The sequence below is a fragment of the Lytechinus pictus genome, chromosome 8 (assembly GCF_037042905.1).
Source record: "Lytechinus pictus isolate F3 Inbred chromosome 8, Lp3.0, whole genome shotgun sequence".
Classification (NCBI taxonomy): Eukaryota; Metazoa; Echinodermata; class Echinoidea; order Temnopleuroida; family Toxopneustidae; genus Lytechinus; species Lytechinus pictus.
Genome location: NC_087252.1, coordinates 30,798,291 through 30,815,056, shown reverse-complemented (window position 1 = coordinate 30,815,056; position 16,766 = coordinate 30,798,291). Strand labels below are relative to the sequence as shown.

At 38.4% G+C, this 16,766-nt stretch overlaps 1 protein-coding gene across 1 annotated transcript in view; it reads left to right on the top strand.

The window, feature by feature from the left end:
- The window catches only part of LOC135155151 (uncharacterized), a 50,578-nt gene that overhangs the window by 27,710 nt on the left and 6,102 nt on the right, over positions 1-16,766 (top strand). Inside the window, exons 3-5 of the mRNA XM_064103920.1 lie at positions 6,723-6,900; positions 12,451-12,596; positions 14,456-14,740. Coding sequence (XP_063959990.1) covers positions 6,723-6,900; positions 12,451-12,596; positions 14,456-14,740 — 609 coding nt within the window. The remainder of the gene's footprint in view (positions 1-6,722; positions 6,901-12,450; positions 12,597-14,455; positions 14,741-16,766) is intronic.

Sequence of the window (16,766 nt, the reverse complement as noted above, 5' to 3'; positions counted from 1 at the left end):
CATTTGCGGCCTGAAGGCCGAATTACAGATTTTCAGACATAAAAGCAAATACACAAATATACATAAAAATTACAGCATAATGAAAAACAGGAATTAGAAACACAATCAAATACGTGAAAAAAAAAATCACATGCCTGAGGTAAATAATACATACATACGTTATTGCGAAATCAATCATCATTGTAATACAGTCATTCTATATCCATTTATTATTTGATGCATTATCATAATTAATCTAAGATTTTATTATCATATTTTTATCATTACTATTAATATCATATTACTATCCTTTTATTATTCACATTATCATCATAAGAAATTAAGTATTGCACATAGAGAAACATTGACGCTTTGTATTACACTCATTAAAAAAAGATGTTCGTTCATATAGTCTACCAGTTTACATATTGTTACAATGTGAGTAGTTATAGGTCAAAGTAACTGGAAAATTAATGCTATAATTGTGTAGGAAGGCTAACAGATGTATTTAAATTCCGGAAGGCTTGACAATAAAAAAAAAATTGTGAGAACTCATACATTATTAGATATATAAGAACGATTAGCAAACGTACGTTAATGCAGTTGTTATGAACATTAAAAAAAATTAAACCACAGAGAGAGAAAAAAATCTAAGCTCAGTTCGGTGTGGGAAAAGTAATTATCTAAAGGCAAAGTAATCAAAATCTTAACAAAAATTGCATGGGTTGTGACTCGTCAGGGGGGGGGGGCAGTCTGCCCCCTCTTTACCCCGTAGGTACGCTAGTGCTTTGCACGATCAGATATACACTCTCCGAGGTCGAAAAATTATAAGTTCACGAACATGACTTCAGGTCAGGTGTAGTAACCTGAAGTGTCCAAACTTGAGGTCAGCTTTCAGGTGTGCATTTGCAATGCTGATTAATGCACGCGAAGCCTGCCAACACTTACAGAGCGCGTTTCCGCTCTTTATGGGCGAAGGTTCAGCGAAGTTTTTGATATATCATCAAATTCAAATCAAAAGAAGATGTCTCTTGCGTCTCTAGAAGAAAACTACCACTAGGCGAATTGTTAAATAAAGAGTGAGAACGAGAACAGGAGGAATATCTGATGACAAAGAGAAAGAGAGAGAGAGAGAGAGAGAGAGAGAAAGAGGGGGGTGGATAGGGGAGGGGGGGGGAGTTAACGAGGTCAGGCGCATATCCAGGATTCTGCACCCCGGGAGGCCCCACCAAATGTTGGCGCCCCTTTGAATTATTCGGAAAATGGCTCCCCCACCCCTCCGCCAAGCAATCATAGGTGCCTTAAATGTATGTTGAATTATCTTATTTCATAATTACGTGAAAAAAAAAACCATGGAAGACATATTCTTTAATATGTTCAAGAACAAAAATATCCATGTAATGTTGTAATACAACCTTTTGGAAAGAATAAAATGCGACCAGAAAGCATAGAATTTTAAGCACTTTTAGTTTCAGTTTAGTTTAACTTCTCATCAGAGTGGTAGGCCCTACTAAAATTATGTGTGCAGGAGCTATAATTTCTTTTCAAGAGGCGGTTCGAATGTTTGCCAATAGGAGGGGGGTAATCTATTTGTTTCCCGATCGGACATTAAAAAACCTTTTTGCAACCACGGACATGATGGGTATATATACGTATATCTAAAAAAGTGATGCGAGTGCAAAACACGAGCTGAATAATGTTGATATTCTGACCTCAAATTTTGACATTGTAAGCACTAGTTGGTAATCATGAACAGGATGGGTATCTCACAAATAATTTTATGCGAGTGCAAAGCGCTAGCTTAAAATATTTGATATTCCGACCCTAAACCGGACATTCTTAGCACATTTTGTAACTATGACAAAGATGGGCGTCTATATCTTAACAACGCGAGCTGGAAAATTTGATATTCTGACCTAAAATTTTGACATTCTAAGTACTTTTTTGTAATCATGAATAGGATGGTCATCTAAGTAAATATTTGATGCGAGCGCGAAGTGCGGGTTGAAAATGTTTGATATTCCGAGCATCTATAAGTACTTTAGGTAATCAAGAACAGGATGGATATAAATCTAAACATTCTATGTGAGTGCGAAGCCCAAGGTAACAATTTTTAAATTGAAAAATTTGATATTCTGACCTAAAATTTGGACATTCTAAGCACTTTTGGTAATCATGAATAGGATGGCCACCTTACTAAACAATTGATGTGAGCGCAAAGAGATTATTATTTTTTAATTCTGACCTAAAATTTGGACTTTCTAAGTACTTTTGGTAATCATGAACAGGATGGCATCTCACTAAGCATTTGATGCGAGCAAACATGAATTTGGCGCCCAAAGGTCGAATATGAATTTGGCGCACAATCCCTAGGTTGAACCTGAATTAGTCGCCCCAGGACAATCATTATTATGGCGCCCCAAAGGTCGAATATGAATTCGGTGTCCCCTCCCTAGGTTGCACATATATTTGGCGCACCACGACAAACATCAAATTCGCGCCCCTATGTCGAACATCGATTTAGCGACCACAGGTCGAACACCACTTCGGCGCCCCTGGGTCGAACATCAATTTACCCCCATATGTCGAACATCAATCCGGCGACCCTAGGTAGAACATCAATTCGGCGCCACTATGTCGAAAATTAATTTGGTGCCTCCCTATAGGTTGGATATCAATTCTTAGTCCCTCTGTCGAACATCAATTCGGATCCCCCTTCCCTCTTTTTTTATCCTTCTCCCTTTCTACCCCCTTCTCTTTCTGTTCTTCTTTCCCTCCCCCTTTTCTGTTCCTCTCTTTCCTTCCTCTTTTTGGCCCCCCCCCCCCTTTATTTTTTTGCCTACCCGGGGGCCGGGCCCCTTGGTCGCCTCAAAATACGCGCATGGAGGTGGATTGATCCTCGAGTAAGTAAGGAAGATAGTAAAAAGAGAGGTTGCAAATTCAAAATAGACGCAATAATTCATTATCCAATTCCTGATCAACTTTGACATTACCGCACACATGATAGGTCTCTGAATCGGAGCTTGAAATAATCTAGGCCTGAGCTGGCACGATGCTAGCGTCATGCACGATCCAACACAACATGCACACGAAATTGAAATCATGAATAGGGGTCGACGTCGAACTTATAATTATGAAGCTGCGTCTGAGGGGGGGGGGTGAAGGGGAAAAACAAAAGCAAAAAAAAGGGGGGGAGTAAGAAAGTACAGATCGAACACACAAAGAAAAAAATAATATAAAAAGTTTTTTTTTTTTTTTTTTTTGGGGGGGGGTCCTACTGGGGACGCACCTGATGAAACAAAGACCAGGCTACGTCTCAATGCTTCATTGCTGTATTAGCATCACACAAGCAATGCAAACTCAACCCAACTGTCGAAACACATCGGGAACCTCACGGACAAGAATATCGATCATGACGTTAAATCAAATATAGTCACCCAAGCCACTCCGTAAAATAATTCTTCCAAGGAATGCAATTTTTCGTGTTTTGCCTTACTGGAAAGGTGCATACTGCATGTGCGAGCCTACTAACTTTACTGAATAACAAATCTGAACTGGTCTCAACATGTATACATACAGGCAAGTTTCAGCTCAGATATTTAAGCAACCGTCCTCAAAGGTAGTTCCTTTGCCTACAGATCCCGCACGTGCAGTATGCAACTTTGATAAGATATATCTTTTATGATTAATTGATCGAATCATTGTACTACCGATTCGCTTCAAACGTAACGTTAAACTTCTAATGATATACCGATTATTCACCTAAGCCAAATAAGTGTTTTACAGAAACTTGACGTAAGGGTTATTCCGAAAACCTCCCCAAGGTGAAGTACACAACTATTGTACAAAAACCAAATAAACCTACTTTACTCTCTGTCAGTAATAAAAACATGTATTAGATTGTCATTGTAATTATTTCTCCACATTTCTTTTCCCTCTTGCTATGATGGTTCATTTGTGAAATACAAACCTCTTAGTAGTCACACTACTATATAGTCTGAAAACTTTTATTTCCCAAACTTCAAATACGATTTCTCATGAACTGCAAACGAATATGTTAGACACACTCTGTGGAATAGTTTCTACCTAATGAATCTTGCCCTTCACTAAACTCCTTTCAACGAAATATCTTATAAACTAGTGAATTACTTCGTGAAGCAGTTTTCTCCCCTTTCTTTTCTGCGTTGGTTCTGTTTTTAACGCTTTTCTGTTCACGAACCATTTGGGATTTGCTTTCGATACTCCGGTGCTATTTGTTATTGAATTCTCTGAAGCTTGTGTGTTCCTATGATGTTATACAGTTATGCATATTTTATCACTGATAATGTATGAATTGTCTTTTTAATGCAATTGATGTAAAATAATTTGAACTAATAAAATACCCCCCCCCCACACACACACACCAACCCACCTTTGGGTTTGGACTTTATTGAAAGAACTATTGAGATACAATAATTATCCCTACAACCCGTGTTATTTATATTGACTGCGCATGAGGATGACTGTGTAAATTATCATTACCGAGATGCGTTTCATACCAGCCCATCTATCCCCCGAGGCCTTTGCGGGGGGGGGGGGTGATAGAATGGCCGGTATGAAAAGCACCGAGGGAGTGATGATTTTTAATGTCGTCCGAATACAAAGCAGTCCATATTTGTCTTATATACCTCATCGATAATCACATAACTCTATCCCCAATCGATTATTTTTCAGGACCACTAGTGTAACTCTAATCTCAAGTTGTACTATAAACGAGCTGCACTCACGGAACTGCTCTGTTGCATGCTGCCCAGAACATCCGTTAAATGTATACCGTGTTTACACGTGATCAGCTTTGGCATCGGCTTTTTCATAGCGTGTAAACGCGATTAACTTGCATCGGCTCTCGGTTCAGAATCGGCAATTTTGCACTACCAAAGTAGTAGGTTCAGAACCGCGAGCCGATGAAAAATCGGCTTTTTTACTACGTGTAAACAGAACGCCGATTCTGCATCGGCAATTGGGGCGTATTTCATTTACTTTACCATTATGACGTACTTTTAAGCGCACGGATCCAGCGTTGTCTTTATTATGACTTATATTGTTGGTGCGCGGATCCTTTCAGGTTTTTGCCCCAAAAGCCGATTCTGAACCGCAAGCCGATACAGCGTGTAAACGCGGTGCAAGATTTTTTTTTTTTTTTTTAAAGGATGTTTTATTGTATTCTCTCAAATCAAAATAAACATTCACATTCCATAAGCAAGTTGTACAAACTATTTGAAACATGATTATAAATTATACAATAAATCCATAACAAATATAATTATACAAACTATACATCAAACTTCAAAGATACTAGAAATTAATACTAATGCAAGATAAACCCAAAAGCCGATTCTGCATCGACTCGCGGTTCTGAACCGATCACATGTAAACACGGTAATAGTTTGCCATATGCAGCCAGTGCGCCGTTGGTTGCGCGTACATGACTGAGCAGCAGAAGCAGCACAGCCAGTAACTCGAGCCAGCTAGATGCGCGCGTAGAAACACAACTTGTGGCCCCGTCCTTAGGGGTTATGAGTACTATCAGAGGGTTTGATAGAAGAAATGTACAGTAATACCCGTTTCAAACTGGCCTCTTCATTTTTCCCCGGCAAATTTCGCCGGCGAATTTCTCCGGCACGCATTCCTCACTTCCCCGACGAAGAAAAAAATTTCCCTTTCACCCTGACATATTTTCCCCGGCGAAGGTCGACGGGTGATTTGCTCGGGCGGAAGAATATGCAAATGAAAGCGCGCGTTTTTTTTTCGTACTCTTTCCTTATTAATTGCAGATACCTAATTAATTTTATCAGTGAAGTTTTGGAGATGACGGCTGGTAAACACATCTCTGCAGCTGCTGCTGATCAGCTCACTCGGCACGTCCATGCAGAATTAGAACGAACGAAAAGAAAAATGTAAACATTGCTTCTGAGCGATAACAAAAAGGTGTAACAAAAAATACAACATATTCTGAAAATATAAGAAGGAAAAAAGAATCAAAGTATTTTGATATTTAAGCACATTTTCAGCATGTAAAATAACGCTTTTATAATAAATATCGTTAGTGAACAAACAAACTGTATGTTTGAGGGTATTTATCTCAATGGAATGATCGGATCAATCGCCGTGGTCTAAGGCGCCTGGCTATATATGGAAAGTCCGGTTTCGATTCCCGGTCGCGGCACCTATGCCAGTGAGCATAGTGATCAGTGATCATGCTTTCAAATAAATGGAAATGCTTTCTGCATCATTGGTAACTAGGTGTGCACTTGTTTGTTTGTTTTTATTTAAAAAATTAGGCGTGGCCTTTTACATTTAGCCACGGAAATAATAGCTCGCTAGCTCGCGGAATCTCAGTTCAGGGGATCTCGGGGAGGGGAAACAATTACCTCTGTCCCTATTAAAGAGGAGAAGTTCTCCGGTTTGCTTTCATACTGGCTGTTTCACCGGCGCACTTCGCCGGGGAAACAGTTTCACCGGCGAAGTTCTCCACCTCTAGAGGTGGAGAAGTTCGCCGGCGAAGTTCTGCTGTGTACCTTTTATTATACTGGACACTTTCCCCTTCACTGGCAGAGTTCGCCGGGGGAAAAGCGCAATATGAACGACGATAGACGGAATAGCACCGCGTCACATGACACAGTTTTGACCAATCAGAGATAACAATCTCAGTATGAGGTATATACTTATTTCTATGGCATGGCCTCTCTTTATTTTTTTTTCAGTCGTACCAAATTCTGTCGCTGTTGACTCGGTGAGGAGGCGTGTCTACTACACAATTTCCTTGGATACCAAAGTTTACTATAGGGATTTGGGTAATATCACAGTCACTCACGAATTACCGGGAACTACTCTCCCAACATCTTCCACACATGCAAATATCGCAGTTGACGGTTTAGCAAGGTAAGTAGCGTACCGGGTTTTCAGCTTTCAACGATTTACTCACGTTATAACGTTTTGAATACTTTCGTAGAAATATCCCCCAAATATACGAAGTGTGGGGTTATTTGACCCAACAATTCGGTGAAACGCTATATGCCAAATACGAGTCATAGTAACGTTAACGAAATATATATTAATTGGCAATTGTTCAAAATTTGGTCGGAATGTTGTCCAAGACACCTAAATGTGCACCTTGCATTCCGTTTTCCAACAAACGCCCATGCGTGACCATCCAGGCACCATTCTGTTCATTTCAGACCCATTTCCATACAATTTCTAATTCTAGCGTATCTCCCTTATCAGTGGCGTACCTAGGATACCTTCAAGCTCGTCAGGGGGGGGGGGCAATAAAGGTCTTCAAGCTCGTCTCAGGGGGGGGGGGGTACGTCCTTTGCATGGGTTGTGGCTCGTCAGGGGGGGCAGGGATACGTCCTTTGCATGGGTTGTGGCTCGTCAGGGGGACAGACTGCCCCCTCTGCCCCCCCCCCGTAGGTACGCTAGTGTCCCTTATCCTGAATGCTACAGACTTCTCAACAAATTGCTGTAGATTGTACAAGAGCAATATTTTATCTGCGATGCATAACCTGCCTTCTTCATGAACTAAATTCAAGTCCAAAATAGTCTACTTTCAGCAACTTCAAATTTATGCAAACGCAAAGTCAGAAAATCGTAAAATTCCAATCATTTCCTTGTTTCATTCATTTCAGTCTCATGTTTTCAAGGTATGCCTATAGTATCATCCAAATGTGTTTTACGCATCAGTGACCATTACTTTTAGAAAAAACGCCCTCTAATGTTTTGAAAATGTTTATTTTTCATTGGCTGTCGTTGCGCCATGAAAACCCGTAACCTTTCTTGGATATATTTTAGGTTCTTCAAGATATGCCTTTTCCATACATAAACATAAATATATAAGCTACAACGGAAGAAATATCTCAAAAAGGCTCCTGAAAATCTCAAAATACGAAGAAACGTACACTAAATTCAAGGTAACTTCAACTCGCTCGTACTTCTTTATCATTTTAGCGAAACCTTTCCAACTTGGCAGATATAAGAATTGATATATACCACAACTTACTGTTTGTCAACCTTCACTGACAGTAGAAAAACTTCATTTTGAATGTAGGCCTATTACTTTATATCCAATTTACTTCCGGCCTGTTGCTTGTGCACAAATAGATGTGGTAGCAATATCACTGCCTTAAAATCTACAAAAATATTCCTTGAAATATACCAGATACGACAAAGGTTATAACATAAAGATTGAGAAAAATCAGATTTGATCACGTGGCATACTACAATGCAAACTTTATCAGCAACAGAATTGGACACAACTTATATGGCAAAAATGAGCGAAAACCTAAATTCACGTATGAATTTTTATGGAACTTGGTGCATATAAATCATCCTCTAAGGAAGGTCAATTCCGCTCGAATTTTGGGACCACTCCAAAAATAAGGTAGCCGTTTTTAAACTTTGTAGAGTTTATTTTTTTTATTTGTTATTACAATTTTTGTTATGATTTTTTTTATATCAGATGTTGTGGGAAAAAATATTTTAAATCTCATTTGCATTTTTGAAAACAATGTATTTAACTTAAATAACCACGATTTTATTATTTTGTTAGTTTTTTTATAATAAGCATATAACGAGAATACCTCTGATCTGTGCTTTTCTTCTGCTGAATTTCGCTGCACCACTAATCAATGCGTAGACAACCACCGTCAAAATCACGGTCGTTCTCCTGGCCTGGATGCACCGAGTCGGGCCCGGTCGCGTAGCTAGTGCTAGTGTCGTTAAAGCGCTGGCGCTCCAGGCGACTCGACATATATATTTTAGTAACATAGGAATTAGGAAATGACGTCTTATTTACCTGGCCTGATTTTAAGTGCAACTGCTACAAGGCTGATGTTAAACAACGATAATTGTTCAAAGTTTCAAATTTTAAATCTAATTTTACTTTTGAGTCTAAAAATCTGAAATGAACGCGCTGTATCCCCGAAATCTGGGTCGAAATTGCAACTCCGATTCCGAGACCATGAACGGCGAAAATTCATGCATCGGATGCAACACCACAGGATGCATTGGCTGCGCGCTGCTAGACTAGCATATTCAGGCCACGTCGAACGTCGATCGAGCAAACAAACTTTCAAAGACTATAAAAGGCCATTCTTGTCATAGAGTAGGCCTACACATTTCCCTGGTTTTCTTAAATAATTTCCTGTAAAATATGAGCTTATTGAGGCAAACTTTTGCAATTGTACATCGTTTAGCAGATAATGCCCATCACCGTTTGGCGTTAGAACCACAGTCATAGGACTTAGGCTAAAGGTCTGTTAAGGTCTTAGTTTCTAGGAACAATTATCATTTTTGAACTTGAATTGAAATCGGCATCCATATCGTAATTTGACCATTGTTTTTCTGCAATTGCAATGTCATAGTTAAATGTAGACTTCACTTTTTCAAAGTGTGATGTTGATTAGGAAGTTTTGGGGGAAATGCTAAAAAGAAATGAAAAAATGCATTATGAATTAAAGGGTTATTAAAGTTATAAGAGAAAGTTAATGATTTATTTTATTTGTTAATGTTAAGTTTTCAATATGATATACTATACTTTTCATCTAATAGATGAAAGCCATTTGAAACCAAATTTATTTGTATGCGTACATTGACCGATAAAATAATCTTGAATAACATGATATTCCATTGTCAGTTCTTATTTTTTTAAATAATAAATCAGTGAGTCATAGCTATGGGCTGCGGATGAATTCTGGCCGACAGGTTGGCCGTCCCGTCGTGACCAGCCTAGGACTAGTGCTAGAGGTTGGTAGCTAAGCAGACGACGTAGCTTAAAGCACACTTACACCTGACCGAATAAAGGCGGACGAAGTGTGACGAATGGGAAAAATGCACGAAATGCATGCGAATTCAACGAATTCAAATAAGATTTCCATCAAATCATACGATCAGTAACTACTGTCAATTTTTATCAAGGAACGGTAAGCGAATAAATATGACATACGAAGGATATCGATTTTTCGGTTCACCTCTTTGAGTAAATTGGAGCCGACATGGCCGAAGGCGAACGAAGGGTTGATATAACGCAACAAGACAAACAGTGAGCAATGGTTTGATATGGCATGCGATTAGAAACGAAGACGAGGGAATAGATCGGGCGTTCTTGTACGTTTTTAGCATCGTGTTGCTTCGTTAATGGTTCTTTCGAGATCGGTCTACTTTGGCAAAAGCGTGATGAAGGACTGATGAAGCAGCTGTTAGTGAAAAAGGTGTACGAACCCAAATACGAACAGTAAATAAGGTTTACTCTCATTTACCATTGAAAACGAAAAAAAAATGACTTGCCAGCCATCGCAAAGCATATTTCAGGCAATTTGGTTAGATTTGAGGGGGCCTTTACCGAATTGCCTGAAATATGGCTTGCGATGGCTGGCGAAAGGCTTTTTCGTACACCTTCTGAACTAACAGCTGCGATTAAGGCCCCTCACACCTAACCGAATTGCCTGAAATAATCGGTTTCAATGGTAACTGATAGTAAATCATATTTACCCTTCGTGTTTGGGTTCTTCGTTGATAACATTTGACAATACTTACTGATCGCATGATTTGACGGAAATTTTCTTTGAATTCGCGTGCATTTCGTTCATTTTTTCCATTCGTCACCCTTCGTCCGCCTACATTCGGTCAGGTGTGAGGTAGCCTCTTGTCGAGGCCCTGGCGGCTGCTTCCCGGGCGAAGCGAGGGATTCCTTAATTCGCGAAGCGAATTAGGCCTGGCGCGAGCCAGGGCCTCTTGACATCTGAACTGAATTATATATTCATGAGGAACGTCTTCCTAATGAATATACATGAGTCATGATATTACCGGTCACCGAGTAAACCAATGAAATGTCAGAGCTGTTTCATTTTGGGTTCGGAATACTATATAGTATAGTAGTCCATTATTCTGCAGGGGATTCATTTAATTGCGGGACACTAAAGGGGATATAACCAGCAAAATGCTACAAGTAGTGGTACTACTACTACTACTACTACTACTGGCCGTAACAGACCCATCACCGCCCCGAAACTTCCCGGGAGATACTGCTCAGCAGCTGGTCAGACTCGAGTCAACACCCAGCAACTCCACCCCAGCTTCCCTCACTGAGCGGAGATCGATAATCGACGCCCCGGTTCGACCGGTGGAATCGCATGAAATATTACATTTTTTCCATATCCTGTGGATAGATTTACAAAGACATCTCGTCCTTTCGGTGCAGAGTTAATTTCATCGACTTGCAAATCCTTAAATCGGTCAATATTCAGCATTTTAGAGTCATATTCAGCGCTCTTTGATATTTCGTCGTCACTCTTCGCCAAGAATCCAAGGGTCGCCATTCAAGATGAGCTCATGAATATTTAATATGACGTCATAGCAGCTCGCGCTCTCATTTGATGATTTTCACCGACCAGTTTTTGGTCGGTGAATTGGTAAAAACAATAAAAAACAAAAGAAAGTCGGTGAAATTCGGGTCAGATGTCAAGAGGCTCTGTCTCGCGGCGCTCTGCTTTGCTCTCTCCCTTGCTTTGCCATGTTCGCTCGGAAAGCAGCCGACAGGGCCTCGACAAGAGGCTAGGTGTGAGGGTGCTTTTTAGTCTGCCGTAATCTATCGTTTATCGTTCGTGTTTTATTGTCGCGTATATTCCCTTATCGCGGTTTTGCCAAAGTAGACCGATCTCGAAAGAATCCTCAACGAAGCAACACGATGACACAAACGTACAGGACGCCCGATCTATTCCCTCGTCTTGTTTCTATTCACATGCCATATCAAACAATTGCTCACTGTTCGTTCGTCTTATTAGCTTATATCAACCCTAGCTTCGCTCGCCTTCGGCTGTAATTTACTTAAAGAGGTGAACCGAAAAAATCGATATCCTTCGCTTGTCATAATTATCCTTCGCTTACCGTTCGTTGATAAAATTTGACAATAATTACTGATCGCATGATTTGACTGAAATTTTATTTGAATTTGTTGAATTCGCGTGCATTTCGTGCATTCTCCCCATTCATCACCCTTCGTCCGCCTACATTCGGTCAGATGTGAGGGGACTTTTAGGTGTGAGGGGGCCTTTAAGCATGCAGCGACGATGGGCACAGCGAAGAGCTCAGAGAAAATAATCACCTAATACAGCCGTAAATGAAATCACTGATAAGATAACATATTTCCTCATTCAAATACTGTAGCCTAATCAGTGTGTTTGCATGTGTCCGTCAGTGTGTATGTAGGTGGGTAGGCTGGCGTATGTACTTATCTGAGTCAGGGTGTGCGCGCATGATGAAGATTCGAATTATATTGCAATTCAACCTTTTGTTTATGTAATCGATTTGCTTTATATATGTTGGATTAGGTATGCATGTGCGATGGTGTACGTTGTCCAATTAACAGTAAGTACTTTTCTTGTAAAGTTCACGCTGAAAACAGCTTTCTTCTTCTTCTTCTTCTTTACTACGAAGCTATCTTGTCTATACAGCAAGCGGGTATGATCAACTGATATCATATCCTTTAGGTAGCCAACCTGGGATAAGTAGAAGTTTGGTATCCTCCCGTACAAGTGCGTTTACGATTGAACAGTGCGTAACTACCGACATTAATTCATCAGGTATGACGCTCTTCATTTTGTTTGTTTGAATTTTTTCACGATGCAAAACAAAATATGTGACAGAAAATGCTGTTTGCAGAAAACAATATAATAGAGTAAACTCAGCATAGCCATGATTTGTTTAAAGACGGTCTTCAGCCTTGATCATAAGAGTTAAATATAGTCGAGTTACATAACAAAAAAAAGTAGACGATTTTTTTTTTCTTTAAACCGGGTTCTTAGTGGACTATAGTTGACAAATATTCAAGTCAAAGATATATAATGACCTCTCTCGTTGATACCCCCCTCCTTTAAAAATCTATTTGAGTATTTAGTCAGGCAGCATATGAAGAGCTCTCTTGCAAAAGGGGTTAGGTCTATTTTTCATCAAATTTGATTTTTTTTTTGTCTCAATGTATAGATTTTTAGTAGCTCTATAAGATGATACCAAAGAAAAGTTGAAATTCCCATTAAAAAGTGACTTAAAATGGCAAAGAAAAATCACCTTTTTTTCAAAAGGGGTTAGGTCCATTTCAGTTTAGTTGGAAAAGGGGTTAGGTCCACACAGATTTTTTTTTTTTTTTGAATATTTACAAAAATATCAAAACAGGTGGATTTATTTTATACCCAATTTTATGTTCTCATGGTAGGGTATCATGAAAATTTAGTTTCGCATAAGAATATTGCAATATGGGAGAATAAAAAAAAAATGATTTTCTTGGAGTGGACCTAACCCCTTTTGCAAACAAACTATTCTAAAGTGCTCATTTGTCAAAAGGGGTTAGGTCCATTGTTCATAAATTTTTATTGTTTTCTGTCTCAAATCCTCTAATTTTTTAGTCGTTCTGGTGAAAACAACGAAGATTTAAAATTCACATGAAACCGAGAATAAAAGTGGCAAAGCAAAATCAATCATCAAAATAGATTGGATTCATTTTAGTATAGTTGCAAAAGGTGTTAGGTCAACAATGATAATTTTTAAAAGAATATATAGAAAAAAAATGAAGACGGGTAGATTTCTTTTATACCCAATTTTATGTTTACATGACAGGGTAGTACATGATGACAATTTAGTTTCTCATGAGAGTATTGCAGTAAGTGAGAATAAAAAAAACATGGTTTTTCTCGGAATGGTAAAAAGTGGACCTAACCCCTTTTGCAACTAAACTCTTCATATGTCATATACTGGCTACTTCGTCAACATAATCTGATTTTTCACGTATATGACTGTGATCGGTGACATTGCAAGGAACAACTTTCAACTTTATGACAAATTTCAAATTTTCATCTTGACCATGTTAAGGGTCAGAATGGGGCCAATGTGGGTCAAATTTTGGAAAAGTCCTGATTGTGTCGAGTGACACGTCAAATAATTTGTCTTGTTATAATGAAAAAAAATTGTACAAAACCATATAACCGTGACCTCCTGTTAAAAAGTTAGGATCGGAAAGCTAAAAAAAGTCAACGAAGTTTTATTATATGGCAAATTACACTAAAAGTGTTATAACACTTGATACATTAAATAGAAAAAGTGTACAGAATTAAAACTCTATACACTTTTCTGTTCAGTATATCAAGACAAACAATTAAATGTAGCACTCGACACTATCTGAGGCCCGTTGCATAAAACCCCAACTTCAGAATACAGGCCTATGTAGCCGCCTGGTGAAAACCTGCGCACGTCTTGCAAATCACTCCAAAAAAAATATTTACTCAATATTGAGAGAATTCTACCCTTTACCTACGTAAAAATGAAACATGGTTGGCATTGGTGAAAGCGCGGATCTTGGGGGTATCAGTAGCTGATATCACCGAGTATAGGCTACATGCCGAACCACCTTATCAATTTGACCATTTATTTTATTTTCCTTTCTTACTAGCCCGTGTGTATTACTTCACCAACTCAAAGGAATTGGGTTACGCGAATACGTTCCAAACTTGGAATCGGACCATCCAACTATTGCCAGAGACAGCTGTGGTTAGCCAAGGCATGGCTAAATATGGAAACAAGCTCTTTTTCGGTGATGTGATTAGCTATTCGATTCCAAGGTTGATCGAATATGACACAAAGGCCTCCTCTGCCAAGATACATTATCCCGTGACCGTAAAGCTGGATACTGGTGATAATTCAACTATCACCCCGAGAACTATTCGCATTCTCAACAGTAAGTTCCCGGGTTTGGCCGGGGTTGATGATATTTATACATCTGGAATGAAGTGATTTATGCTTTTTTCATGACTACCCAAAGTAACTGCCCCATTTGAAGGTCTGAATATCAAATATTTCACTCCGTGTTTTACGTTCGCATTAGTGGATTGGTAATACAGTGCGTATAAAAAAAAAACGGGACAGATTTGAAAAGCCTATAAAATTTTAGTTTCAAATTATTATGTCTATATTTTGGTGTTAATCGGTGCTCTAAGGTCTTGTCTTTCAAATGCTATTAAAAAAAATTAGTTTTGTTCATGCTTGAGCGAACACGGGTCGTTTTTGTTGGGGGTTCAAAAAGAGGCTTGCGCCAGAATTGCAGAATATGAGTAATATGATGATCGGACTTCTTGCTAATTAGCAGACTTCCTCTTAACCTTTTCATTATCTTTGCCATAATTTTCAAATCATGCGGTCAAAATTCATTTTCAGATCTATTTATTTGATTGAATTATTCTGTTATTTCTTTTTAATATGCTCTCTGTTAGCTTTGAATATTCCTTCTTCAAGCTAAAATTGTTTTTTTTTGGGAGAGCATGGATTTTTTATTCAAATCCTTTCATTACGTGCTACAAAGGTTATGGTGCCTTTTGAACAAAGCCACACAGATGGGCGGGCGCTCGGGGGTTGCTCCCCCCCCCCCTCAATTAAAAAAATCATGACCAAGAAAAAAAGTGGACAGGAAATAAAAGGAAAGATAGAAAGTAAAATATGATATTATTTGCTGAATATTATGTCAAAATCTATCACAAAATTTGATATTGTAATTAAAAAAAGTGGGAATATTTGCGTGCTCACTTCGCTCGCTCACAACTTTTTAATACATTTTACCCGATCTGCCATATCTAGCTCCTTCAAAATTGACTCAATACACCATTGTCATTGAAAGACATGAATCCCTTCCTGTGTTTCCTGTCAAGCAATTAAACTTGGTCAACGAATTAATGACCCATTGAAAAATAGATTCATGTCTTTTAAAGGTACATAACATAATTTGTTTCACATAATAAAACGATTTGAATAATCACAAGTTTTCCCAATTAATAATATAAATCTTCTTGCTTGGGTTAACCAAAAAAATCTTCTTTTCTCAGTTACTTATGAAGGAAAATTAAAAGGTAAGAGAAGTTTAAATGAAAAAAACAAAATAATTCAATTAAATAAATAACTTTGTAAATGAAATTTGACAACATAATTCGAAAATTGTGGCACAGATAATGAAAAGGTCAAGAGGAAGTCTCCTGATTAGCAAGAAGTCTGATCATTGTATTACACATATTCTGCAATTCTGGCACAAGCCTCTTTTTGAACCCCCAACAAAAACGTCCCGTGTTCGGTCAAGCATGAATAAAATATATTTTTTTAAATTGCATTTCAAAGATAAGACCTTAGAGCATCTATTAACACCAAAATATAGACATCATTATTTGAAACTAAAATTTTATAGAGTTTTCAAATCTGTCCCGTTTTTTTTTATACGCACTGTATATGTCTGACCTTCATGAATTCCTAAAATCAATCCTTAAAATGTCCCTTTTGTGGGCTAAATATCAAACAAATTCAGCTCGCGCTTCGCGGTCGCATCAGTTGGTTATTGAAATACGCATGTCCTTAGTGAATTCCTACAGACAAGCCTTATAATGCCCTTTTCAAGTCTAAATTTCAAAATTGTTTAGCTTTTGCTTTTGATCAGTGAGATACGTATACCCAGTTGTTGTGTGTCCGGACGATCAATTTTAGAAAGTCATTTGAAAAAATTTACAAGCGAAGTTTTATAAATTTTTAGTACAAAATGTTAGGAAATATTATTAAGAACAAAATAGAGGTAATTACAAGCATTGAATTCCTAAAAATAGTCGAAAATTATTCGAAACATTGCAAATGTGTAGCTCGCGCTTCGCGCTCGCATTATTTATTTATTGATCAGTGAGATACATACCGTTTAATCTTTTATTGCACAAATCATAGGAATATTACCCAGA